This window comes from Heliconius melpomene, chromosome 20 (assembly GCF_056956725.1).
Source record: "Heliconius melpomene rosina isolate 202511_hmr_F chromosome 20, ASM5695672v1, whole genome shotgun sequence".
Taxonomy (NCBI): Eukaryota; Metazoa; Arthropoda; class Insecta; order Lepidoptera; family Nymphalidae; genus Heliconius; species Heliconius melpomene.
The window spans coordinates 4,914,642-4,928,684 of NC_140408.1; the positions used below are offsets into that span (position 1 = coordinate 4,914,642).

At 30.3% G+C, this 14,043-nt stretch overlaps 1 protein-coding gene across 3 annotated transcripts in view; it reads right to left on the reverse strand.

The window, feature by feature from the left end:
* IP3K1 (inositol-trisphosphate 3-kinase-like protein) overlaps window positions 1-14,043 on the reverse strand; it is a 55,061-nt gene that overhangs the window by 5,564 nt on the left and 35,454 nt on the right. The window contains exon 1 of one of the 3 annotated variants that reach the window (XM_085204701.1): window positions 13,705-13,960. The exons of the other annotated variants lie outside the window; for them this stretch is intronic. Coding sequence (XP_085060827.1) covers window positions 13,705-13,839 — 135 coding nt within the window. The 5' untranslated portion in view covers window positions 13,840-13,960. Of the gene's footprint in view, window positions 1-13,704; window positions 13,961-14,043 lie in introns of those variants that run through there. 3 annotated transcript variants of the gene reach the window in all.

Genomic DNA, 14,043 nt, shown 5'->3' on the forward strand with positions numbered 1-14,043 from the left:
ATATATAGATAACGTTTAAACAGATCCATACAAACCCATACAAAATAACTGTAAAACATCATTGGCATATTTGTATCATGTGTCAGATACTGATCTAAGCTAGGAGAATAGAAATGCACGATTCCACCTACACACAACAACAAAGGGTGGATTAACAAAAGAATTAGTTAGAATTATGCCAACACGTTGGAACCTGTAGTACTTTTCCGATGTTTGCTGTCTGTTCCTTTTGTATGTTCAAATCAAATATGTTTAGCGCCAGCTAATAGATTACGCTCAGTTTGCGGTCGAAATACACACCTCGGTTGTAAAAATATTTTTAAATTACTTTTCTGTTAATGTCGCCTTTGGTGACAGATTTTAATGATATTAGCATAAAGTTGTGATAGACACTTGTAAAAATATTGTTTATTGTGCCTCCGCCCTTTATAGGGTGTTTATTACTTATATAAGCACTAGAGACTGGCACGCGGCTTCGCTCGTTTAAACTTATTTTTATATTATAGCCAAAGGATATTTTTTGCTCAATTTATATTTTCAATAAAAAGTGTCTTGTATCCTTTCTAATAACCCGTAGAACTTGTGTACAAAGTTTCATGATAATTGGTTAAGTAGTTTTGGCATTCACATTTATAATATTAGTATAATATATAGATACCAACATAATAACATACATATATGTATGCGTTTATATAAATTGGCCTTAATATCTAAACGAGGTCTAGGAAAAAGATAATTTACCTGTTAACTCTTTATACACTCCATAGCTCGTGAAGTGATTAAATATTACATACCCATTTTATATACATGTGGGTTAAATTTTAATATACAACTAATTAAATAAAATATTATATTAAAAAATATGTACATATGTCATTACTCGAAATTCATATTTTTGATGGAGAAAAAAATACTAAATTAAAAGGAATATTTAAGATTAATTTCTAAGTCTATTATCACGTTCTGTCGTTGCATCTTTCTGACGTAGAAGTAAAATAAATAAACAATAATGTTGATTTGCTTGAGATATTGTTAGAACTAATGATAGAGCAAGGCTTAGTGTAGAATGGAACGTTATTAGAAATTAATTATTAGAAATATCTATTATTAGAAAATTCTATCAAAAAAATATATGAATAAAGTAGCTAAATTTATAAAAAAAATTAAAACTTCATACTTATTGGTTAATCATTTTACTCATCAGAAAATTCCTTTACGTTTTTTTGTTTATAAATTCTTAAAACGTTTCAATAATATATGTATATACCTAATATGTGAAATCTATACTTATATTAAAGAAATAATGGATTGGCGTCTGTACATGGAATATATATAAGGAAAATAATTATTGGTGGCGGTATTATGGTAAATAGTAATAGCATCAAAAACAATGATTTTTAAATTATTAAATTGTTGTTTGTTTGTTTTTACGTTTGTTCACGCTAATCTCAGAAACGGCCTAATCGACTTAGTACAGTTTAGCAATTGTATTTTGGCAAGCTTCATTTAATGTAAAAGAATATTAAGAATAAGAAGAAAGGGGAAATACATATATACATATATAATAAAATATATCTTTATTATAATAAGAAATATGCACAATTGTTTAAACATCGTATTTCTTTTATTTTCTACTTATTCTCTAAAGGTAACCGAACGAGCTTACCCGCTTTATTCGGATGATGAAATATATCGAATATTTATATTATTTAATGTTAACATAGTTTAGAGGGCAATTTTACATTACGAGGGAATTTTTATATAAGTAATTAGAATATTTTTATAATATTATAGATATGGTACAATATGAAGTTTTATATTAATATTTTAAACTGTTATTTAAAAAAATCTGCCAATGCCATTCACGCGTATAACGAAGCTTCTCAACGTCACCATAATAAGTATATCGACGAATAATATTTCTACTTAATGAGAGTAAAATTGAATGAGTTGTTATGAATGTCGAAATTGGCTGTGTGACGTGCGAGCTGCGGGCGCGCATGTGTTTTTTATTGACACAACTGCAGTACCACCAAATAAATATACTAGTCTATTTATTATAAAAACAATGTATATGTATACGAGTATGAGTCATTCCGAAAGATTATTAAAAATAACTTATTAATGGTAAAAGTAAAAATTATTAATTAATCAATGTTAAAATTGAAAGAAAATAATTATATTTATATGTTATTTTTGTTTTCTCTAGCTACAGTATATCAATAGGATAAATGATATACGCTTGCAAAACGCGTATATTATGTAAATTTGCCATATCAAACAATAATAAAACTAAAAATTAAAACAATGAGCAGTTAACCAACAGGAAGTGAGCGTGCAGGAATGCGCAAACTCAACGAAACTACTAATCAAATTTGTACATCATACAATATTGAAAACAAGATTTGTTAAACCTATAGCTTAAGTTATTTATCACTTCACGCTGTATCCCGCACACTGCAGGGTTGGCAGAAGGCTAGTGTTAACATACGCCGTTTCCCATTTTCATCCCAATCTCCCACGACTGGCCTCTAGTTTATGTTATGAAAGCAACAATATTTATATGATATCTTCATCTAGGGGCACAAAATGCGAAAAAAGATTTTATTTCTTATTTAATTAATGATGCTATAAATCATATTAAAACATGTATTTCTTTGGTATGTCTTTGAGGATAACAATCGTACCGTAGTTCGTCAGCTCGTTCAATTCGGGGTCAAATGTTAATTATATCGGCAAGCGGAAACCCGCACTGGCGAATACAAAATAACGAAGTGTCCAAAGCGGAACTCTAACAGCCATTGGTTTCCAGCAGAGGACACTACACGCTCTTAGAAACATTCCGTAATAAGATATAAGAATTCCGAAAACTGCCATTTTGTTTTTAACCAACAATTGTTACAATTATTACATGCCATTAAAGAAAAAAAAAACAAAGTAAATAATTTCTAATTGCTCAATCATTTACAGGTGGGCTCCACATGCAATAATGTTAGAGCTCTAAGGAGTTAATATATTAGAAACATAATAATATTTTTTGTTATATTAGTAGCGTAGGGTAACTTGCCCCCTCTGTCTAAAAAATATTTATATTAGTCACTTCTGTAATTTGTTAAATTCTTCGAAGTATACTCAATTGCAATATGAGCAAAACAAATGTTTCTTTTAATTTATCTATCTGTTTACTTGTTTACTATTGACGCAAAAATAAAAAAAAAACATAAACCTCTTGAGGTTAACACACAAGCACAGCACGTTTGTAACAAAACAAAAAAAAGACTTTAGACTTGTCTAAAATTGGCAACTTATCAATTGCACGTGTAAAACATTGTGTTCATAAGACGTTTTAATCAAAATTCAGGATACATCGCGGAAAGGGAAGTCAAGTTCTGTTATCCTCTGTATCCTGATAGGTCCTTATTCATCGTATATAATAAATGTGACGGCTTATGTTTAAGTTTATTATTATATGACAATAAAAAACTGTACTGTTTACGTCGTGGTAAGAGAGGTAGGGGGAGACCTCGATTTACCTTCGAAAACACAGTATCAAAGATACTGGAGGAAAGTCACGTCAAAAGCATGAGCACCCCCGAAGGGCATGTATGAGTAAGATTTTGATGACAGTCGACGAGGAAAGAGGTGTGTAGAAACCGTAGCGTTTGGCGCTCCTTTCTCTCTTACTACCCCTCTAGGGAAAAGCGTGAAGTTAAGTTTAAGCTGCGATAATCACTCAAATATTTCAGAAAACGTAATAATTTTACCTACTCGTATATGTACAAGAAAATAATGTTTTATCTCTTTATAAAATATCAGATCTAGTCATACGTGTGGGTATCGCACTTTCTTTATCTTCGTTTAGTCGACTGTTACAAAATAGAGCGCATCTCCCCGCAAGGCTATAAAGTGCGTCACTTTTCAATTATTCAAAACTTGTTTCGACATTTTCAGACTTTTTATTTGGCTCAAACATAGTTATAAATATTTATTAGGTTTTTTTATCCCTAAAGGTTTTTTATAACGTCAATTACCTTTCCGCGACAATATTATATTCTTTTTATGTTTTATATTAGGAAACTTATAAGAAAATGGTAATGATAGTTTCTAATATATAAAATATATATATGTACATTACATACGTCATCAAAATAATACTAAGTATAGATGTTAATCCAAAATTATGAACATTACGAACAATTACCACATTATGATGTGAATATAACCTAACTTACTAGTTACTGGCTAAAATTAGATTTAATGCTTAAATCTTGTTTCTCACTGTGACGGCGAAGCGAATACGTATCTGCATATATCCAAGAATTATATTTTTAATATCCGAATTTACAAAAAATATAGTTAACAATAATATATTTTATAAGGTTTTAAGTGTGCAGCTATTAATTTCGTTTTTTTTGTTTTAAAAGTAACTACAACAAACGGCAATTGCAAACGAAATGAGAAAAGTTTGAAAAGGAGGTAATATAACTTTAATTATTAATATTTCATACGTTGTATGATAATTTACATTTGCATTTAGTGTAGTGCTATGTAAATAAATACTGCTACACATATAGTGTTTCAGTATTCCTTGTGCAAAGATGACGTTGTGATAAATATGACGTATATTATTTTCTTGTTTTTTATGGTATTATTATGTAAAATTCTTCAGTTCAAATGTAATATTTCGTAACAATTTTTTTGTTGTTGTTTTTCAAAAATTCAATTGGATGACGTAAAGTGGATTTGGTGTATGGGTAATGCTATTTTGATTGTGTAATGGAGACACTTGTCGTGGCCTTCAAATGCGCTTGCGCAACCATTGGGTGCCACTGGCACGTTCAGCATATACTTATAGTCTATACATACATCATCATCCACGTGTTCTTTAGAATATTTGGAAATATATGTTCTTATCTATAATATCATAAAAAATCTGTGACGTATATGAATATTATCGTAAAAAATTGAAAGGAATTCAATTCAAAATCGTAACAAAATGTTGATATTATTATTTTTTAAAATTTGTTTTTAAATAAATTTTAATCTAGGTTATAATTAATTGTGAAGACTGGCGCTCCTGATGTAGCACCATAATATTTCAGCTAGACTACAAAAAATAAGGAAACGACGCCTAAGCAAATGATATTATCAGATATCTTATATTTCCATATAGAAATTAGAGATCTAATCAAGAAACTAACTATAGCGTTGTCTAACCAAAAGTCGTTAAGTAAGTAGATATCATGGGCAGTTTTTATTGACAAATACAAATTTTAACTCTTCGCTATACATATTATAAGTTTTCATTCTCTTATTCCAATCGTGGATAATAGTAAATTAGAAATAATTCTGATTTAATTTAGATTAATTGTTTAAAGGAATTATTCCTTATACCTAATAAAATCACACCTAACTCTACAAAGATTCTTTTTATTATTTTTGATAATTTATGTTTATTTACTTTATGTAAAAAAAAAAATTAACAACAACCTATAATTATTATTTTCACATAATATTTTTATTTTAATAATAAAAATAGTTTTGCAAAATACATAGATAAAAGTAAACGATAACAAATCTATGCAGTGAATGTACGTCATAATTGCGTTTGCGAGTTATCGAGCTTGTAATCGAATGCATTAACAAACGACGAACGTGACAAAGCATTGTTATGTGGAAACTAAAAATATATTATTATTTACTTATGAAAAATTACATTAAAAAACATTATATTTTTACGAAACTCTCTTTAAATTTAATATGAAATGTAAATATATTTTTTTAAATAATTTTTTAGAGATAATTATGATGTATCGTACAAGAAATTTATTATTTTTATTCTCTGTTTTTTATATGTGCTAACACGGCAAGTAAAATGAGAGCTTGTAAAAATTATGTATGCAAACATTTTTTTACTTTAATTATACAGATTAATTACAATTAACAATGAATGGATAGATGCGTCACAAGCCGGATGCGTAGGCCGAGACTCTTTATCACTTTTTTTTATAGAAGGCAAATGGGCGTACGGGTTAGACTAGAGGAGCTACAGGTGCGTTGCCGGCCTTCGAGATAAAGAGAGTCTGTCTTTTTAAAAGGTACCCAAGTCGTAAAGCCCTGGAAACACTGCTGCAGGTAAGCCATTCCACAATTGCGTGGCGCGTGGAAGGAAGTTCCTACGAAACCGCATATTAGTGGAATGCCACATATCGATAAGGTGTAGATGGTATTAAAATTTGTGACGTTCAATGTGCTTACAGAATTCAGCAGTAACAGGTCAAACAGTTCCCCAGAACACTCTCCAAGATAAATATAGTAGACAAAGCACAGCGAGGAGACGTCTCTACGCAAAGCCAAAATACAATGAGTCATGCTTTTTCATGCGTGCAGCCGTTCCTCGATGTATACGACGTTATATGGTAAAATAACAAATAATAATCCATATAATCTTCTTGTATATTTCAATACATTATTTTTCCAATAAATTCCAATAACAAAAATAGTTTTTTTACCTTAACAAAAACGTAAATATTTACAATATTTTAATAATTTGCGCAAAAATGAGAAAATAAATGTATTGAATAAGTTTTTGAATGATTGTAAAAAAAAATGTTTTGAAAAAATTGTTTTGTAAAAAAAATCAACAAACTTAATTTTACATTCATAAATCTGAAGCATATTAGTTTATCTATAATAGGTACAATTTATAAATTACCAATAATCTTTATTTGTAAAAATCGTACTATATATTCTTTGTAATATATCATCGTACTTCAGTTGACATCAGTTCAAAGTCAAAGTACGTATACAAAAAATGCATCGATAGCGCTCTCAGATCAAAACAAGGAAGTTATTGTGGAATGAATTCCGGAAATATTATGCACTATTATGTAAATTGTAAATTAATACTTTAGTATTAATATTAGTTATCATTTACATATAATGATAACATGTAACCTCTTTAATAAAAATATTAATTGATATAAGTAACGTTTACGCCATTGAAACTTTGAAAGCAGTCTAATGATTGTAGTCATAGATTCCAATCCTCGTGACCTAATTTGGATACCAAGTTCAGAAATATTAAAATTAAATGTATATAATATATTTATTTATTTTTAAAATTTGAAATTAGCAATATTTTTGTATGCATGCCATAAGTAGCAGTTTAACTTTTTATAAATATAATAAATAAATAAATAAATAAATATAATAATTATTATTAAAAAGCCAAATAAAACATTTACAAAAAAATATTAACCATTGAAGGTTAAATCAAATATGACAGTAACAATATAACATTTCATAAATAACAAGGATATAATTCATATGAACCTAGTGTTAAGACACTCCGTCCTCCACTTTCCGTTAAATTTTAGAGACACTGTAAGTTTATTTGCGAAACTCTACACCGCTCTTTGCTTTGTTACCAAAATGAGCAAATGAAAATATAAAATTTTTAATTCACCCAATTCCCCCGGATGGGAAATTTAATCTACAACCGTCGCGTTTACACACGCTGTGCCACTGCGTCATGACGACTTACGTTAAGTACATTAAGGTATTAAGATATATTATTATTAAGATATATAATAGCTTTTATACAACAAAATTATATAAGTACGAGATAGTTTTTATTTACACAATAAGTGATAAGAGAAGATATGACGTCAACAAATAAGCGGTTAAGAACCGATATGTATAGTTTGTATCTCCATAATATATTAAAAAATAATTGAAAACGTCATAAAGAAATTATTATTGAAATTGTTAAATAAAAATTAATTAACAATAAGGGATTTATTAACTAAAAAACTATAAAAAAAGCATAATTCAATAATCGAAAATTAGGCTATAAACAAAAATCTGGGAAGGTCACGTACCACGAACGTATACAGTGGTTAAGTGTTCAATTAACAAAGATTAAAACATTCCCTTTTTTTTCACTTTTCAGTACATATACTACACATTTATGGATACCCGACTTTTCGAACACTTTGCAGTAGTTCCTGGTCATGAGAAGTGGGAAACAAGAACTGACAATAATGTCTTCGTTGCTTTGGTTACATTACATTCTTGCAACATTAGATATAGATTAAGAATAAGAGATGCATAGTGAAGTTTTTTTACATTCATTTATATAATTACTAGAATGTTCCATTCCATTGTTGTAAATGTATATGCTTAGAGACTATTCCAGCCAAAAAACTCCTAAGATAAGATAAAAAATTAACCTGTAAATAGTTAATTACCGAATAAGTTAAATACAACGTTCAACTGCACAGCACTTTGAGAAGTTGTATTTTTTTTAAATACGAGTACCTACTTATGTACATATTTTTTTAGCAGGCTAGGCAGAAGGAATCGGGGAACGGGAAAAGACATTCCGTTCCCATTAAAACTCTTCTGTTCCCTACTTTACCGAATTATAGAGAGATTGTGTTAAGCTCCCACTCTAAACCGCAATGCCTCCAGAATTCTGCGAAATGTAAACATATTTATTGACGTATTTTATTGCTTTTTTATATCACTTTCTTTTTATAAAGCAAGTAATAAAACATAATTAATTATTTATGTGTAATACTTTTCAATAATTTATTTAGTTCTGTTGATATAAAAACTCAATATTTATTTTGAGTCTCACAGGAAGCTACTACCGGTTTGAAAGGGAGTCCTAATTAAGCGAGACAACGTCATCGACTCAACAGTCGTTCCTTAAATATTTTTACGACATTCATCTCTTGCAAATTCGCAGCTGACATTGACTTAATTCATTATCACAAGTATAAAAATAAAAAAGAAGACAGTTAAAAATAAATATAGTTACAGAGTATAAACACATATATATATAAAACATTTTTATATAGGATATAAACAAATAATCTTTTAATAATTTTATCTTAATATAAATCTGCATATAAACGGTCTGAGAAATAAATAAAAATAAATGAATCGTACAACAGTGGCGTATAATTGACGTCAACATAATATATTTATAGTACAAGAGGTTATCTTATACATATTTTAATTCGACCGGCTCAGAAATAAACTGGTCTAATTTAACACTAACTTTATCTCTTCGCGTGGAATCATCGCGTGATGTTTATTGTATAAACAGACAGACATCGGCTTCAGCGGGTGATGAAATTAGTTATTTTCATTAAAACAGCCATTCTGCAGCCAGTCGTGACTAAACGTGACAGATAATGGGTTCGATACCCATTCGAGGAATTCAATATTTACTATTTTAATTTATCTCGTTTTGGTACCAAGGCAAAGGGCAGCTTTGAGCGTCGCCATTCAACACGCAATGCCCCCAGAATTCGATAAATTGGGGAACGGAATATTTTAACACTCGGTTCCCTCTGTCTGTTTTACTAATCTCTACATCATACAGCTTGAAGATAAAAAAAAATCTTTTTTTCGTCTCCACTCTGTATTCCGCACACAGCAGGGTAGGCAGAGGGAACCTAGTGTTAAGACATTCCGTTCCCCACTTTTTGCCGAATTCTGGAGGCATTACGTGTTGAGTGGCAGAACTCAAAACCGAGCTTTGCCTCGACACCAGAGCGAAGAAATGGAAATATAAACGTAATAAATATTTTACTTCCTCGAGTGGAGATCGAACCCATAACTGTTCGCGCTCCAAGACGGCCACACAAAAAAAGATGAAGAAGATGAAGATTTTCAATATTCAGAATAAAAGTCACTAATGACATTTAGGAATACGTGTCTGCGTAATTTGAAGTACTTACGTTAATTATCATCTTCTTCTTATTCTTCATGCCTCTCTTGAAGTTAGCAGAGGAGGATAAATAACCAATATAAATATGAACTGTAATTTCGTTCGTCATGAGGCCACAGACAGACATTGAAACGTCTGAGTTTCTGTCTGGAGCTTTAAGCTGGGACGATTAGGTATTCTATGGGACGTTAAATATCGTATAAACTTAGAACATATGATATACTCGTATTATAATGTTTTTTTTTTAAATATTAACTTTATAATCAAATTCATTTTACATTGACGTCAAAAAACAGGTAAAAATTCGTAAAATTATACTCATATCAAACAGCTTTTATAATACTAAATATATTATACACCTTCAAATATTTTATTTTTTTAAATTTATTAACCAAAAAATGAGATTTGAAGAGGTTGACGGGAAGCGGATGGGTCCAAAAAGCTGAGGATCAAGTGTGGTGGCGAGGATTGGGGTTGTCCAGCAGTGGAAAAAAGACGGCTGTTGATGATGATGATGATGATGAACTAAAAATTATATAGTATAAGAGACACATTGTACATCATGGTAAAAGTAAAAATTTTATTTATCACATTATATAGAGCATAATAAATACTTTAACGAATTGTTAATAACAATAAACTAAATTACTTTTCTCGCTATTTATAATAGTTGAAATATCTTGTCTTATTCAATACTAAAAGTGCCGCTTCGAAATTATCTACCCTCAACAACGATTAGTAATTATTGTCAATTGTGCCTAATATAAGTAATTACTGTTGACTTTCATATTACTTTCATATCTCTATCTTCTATATTCATTTGAAAGCAGCCTACTTCAAGTACAGCCTACTCAAAAATTACATCGATAAAATGTTCGTGACTGGTCTCGTTAACAGCTCTTTCTCTAATACTTATCGCCTTAACCTGCTTTATTCTAAATAGCTTTGCTAACATTACAAATTGAAAAGGTTCATTTCTGAAGGAAGGTTGAAGAGGCCGTAGTGGCGCAGCGGCACAAGAGTGTAAGTGCAACGCGAGGGTTGTGGGTTCGATTCCCACTCGAGGAAGTGAAATATTCATTTACGTTTATATTTCCATTTCTTCGCTCTAGTGTCGAGGCAAAGCGCGGCGTTGAGTTCTGCCACTCAACACGCAATGCCTCTAGAATTCGGCAGCAAGTGGGGAACGGAGTGTTTTAACACTAGGTTCCCTCTGCCTACTCTGCTGTGTGCGGGATACAGCGTGAAGCCGATTCATTTTTGGACATATGTGAAAAATGTTCGTTTTCAAGACATTAGATATTCTGCATTTCTATATTACGAGACATAACCGTAGCAAGATAAATATTTTGAAAAAAAAAATTATACCATATTTTGATATGGTGGTTATTTTTGTTTTTAGAAATATATATATAAAAATAAATATTTATAATATATTTTCGGGCTATATGCCTTCGACTCGTAAAGAATGAGGTAAGCACAAAGAAATGACTATTAAACGTATTTCGTGTTTTTGAATTTCTTGCCAAAGCCAAATCTCATTCGGGCCGGTAATAATTTTATGTTTTTTACCAAAAGTACTTGCAAAAGTTTATTTCAAACATTATTGTCACTAATATTTCTTATTTAACAGAATAACTGATCAGGGCTGAGAGAACTCAAAGGGTACGTAGAACTCTACCTGAGTTCCATGGCACTTAAAACTCTACCTGAGTTTTAGGGCATAAATAAATAAAGAATAAAAACTCCGATCTTCGGCTGTAAGCCGCCAACTTATATTCGGCTGAAAAGTAGCCGGCCTCAGATAGTAGATCACAGTTTCAAAAATTTCCCCGACGCTACATTATAAACGTTTTATTATAGGTAATTGAAGTGAAACAACTCTTAAAATTTAATCATTTCATAAAGAAAGAAAGACCTATGTATGTATTTTTTTCATAATTGGGATTAACTTTTAAGTACATACATTTTATTACAAAAATTACGATAGTTGCTTTATCGATTAGTCCGCATGCCTCTACCAATAGTATTTAAAATCGTAATATAATCTGATTTCGTCCTGACGGTTTCAATATTACAATGTACCACTATACTATACAATTATTTATAAAAAACAAAATTCATTTAAATTAACATCTTTCTTGATTTTGAAAAATTATTACTAAAATGTAATGTAATGCTAAAATATACTTTTAATCTACTTGTAGGATATATAATAAATAAAAAAATATTAATAAAATCATGGAGTCATAATAAAAATTATGTTATTAATTGTATGTTAATTGCAGTCATAGCAGGAAGTCGAGTAGATAGCGAAGTAGACGTAATCAGTGTTTGTAACTGGTAATGAGGTTACTACATACAATTAAACATTTACGCGCTGTAAAGGATATATATATACAATAAAAAATGTTATAAAAAATAAATATTTTCAATTATAATTGACATATATATCGTGGCAATAGTCGTGCGAGATATAAAATTAATCTATACTATATATACTATAATATAATAAAGCGGAAGAGTTTGTTTGTTTGTTTGTTTGAACGCTAAGATCTCTGGATCTACTGGATCGATTTACTTTGTTTTTGTTTTGTATGAAAGCTGCATTCTTCAGAAGTGCTATAGGCTATATAACATTACATTACATATATATACTAATAAATTAAAATATTTTCTAATTTCATATGCAATTTATTCTGCCATGTTAATAACAACCGTCGTCGCTACGCGACCGCGTTTGTTGCCGCGACATTTTGATATTCATCCTTATGAAAATAAATATAATAGTCACTTTTAGCATTTCATCTAGATTGAAATTATATTTCTATAGAAATTATATTCTTATATTTCAAGCAGGCGTAGCCGCGTCCGGGTCCGCTAGTTATATATAAATGTAATTATACATAAAATAAATTAAGCCCTGTTTTTAGGTCAAGTGGCAGCTATATAGATCTTGTCACGAGTAACGACAACAGGAAATAACGTAAGCTGTGCATATACATGTATAAAGTAATCCACATATATAACTGTTTAAAGAGAATATAAATTAAAAATAATAATTTATTTAAAACAAATTGAACTAAAAAAACTTTAAAAATTGTGTCGTAATTAAATACTCATTTAAATATTAAACTTTATTCCCTAATAATCTATACACTTTAAGGTCATCTTATCGTAAGCTTACGGAGCCCCGACGGGGCCGGCGGTGCGGGTGACGCTTATAACCTTGATATACGAACATATTTATATGTAATTGTATTGAAATATCGTTTTTATTCACATATTTATAAGATCCAAAATAATGTGGCATTCGTTTCGTGAGGAAAAGCTATGTATGTAGTAATCCTTCTTGATGGTATGTCTAGTATAATTAAATAAATCGTATGTTTTTTTCCACTTTTTTAAAAGAAGTGTCTTATTATATTTCATTAATATTGTTTGATGTATTTCTAATTTTGTAGTGTAATAATTATATATTTATTTAAAAATTATTTACATAACCCAAATGCAGCTTTTGGCATGTGGACAAAATAATAAAGGTCTTTCCTTATTACTATATTTTTTTAAATTAATTATTTTTTATTTAATTAAACTTATTGTAATTTAGATTTTTCTATTTAAATGAAATATAATTATTAATTCTAAGCGAAATTATGTTTATTTATATAATTATTATTAATTACGTCCGCATAAAATCATTAAAAGCACTGACAACTTGTAACATGTGAAAACGATATGATAAAACATATTTGTAAATCACGATACAAATCTAATAACTAAAGAAAAGTACTTAAATATACTTCAAGCGCGCCTCATTTGAATGGGTACCACTTAAATGACATATGAATACGGGGTAACTGAACTACCGAAGAGATTCCTTTAAATCAGGCACGACCTGACTCTTAATGATTATACGATGCAAGTTGTAATAGGCAACAAACAACATTTCCGCTTACTTTTTCCTGGGTGAAGCGCTTCAAGTCGATCAACTTCTGGTACTGGCGCAGTGCGCGCATGTACAGCCTGACGGGCAGGTCCGCCGGCATGGAGACCGTCTCCGGTCCCCGGGAGGTCACGCCCGTGCCACTCATTGTCAACACACCACACAAAAACACTGTTTATTCATAAGGATAGCTAATAACTGTGACATGGGCCGTAGCGCTTTTCGCGCGTCCGAAGTGTACGTAGCCTCCGCACAACACTGACGTATGGCAGTAGGTAGGTACGCCCCGCGCATGCGTACTCGATGTGCCGCGCTTGCAAAAAAGAAACTATACAACTATTAGCCCACGCTC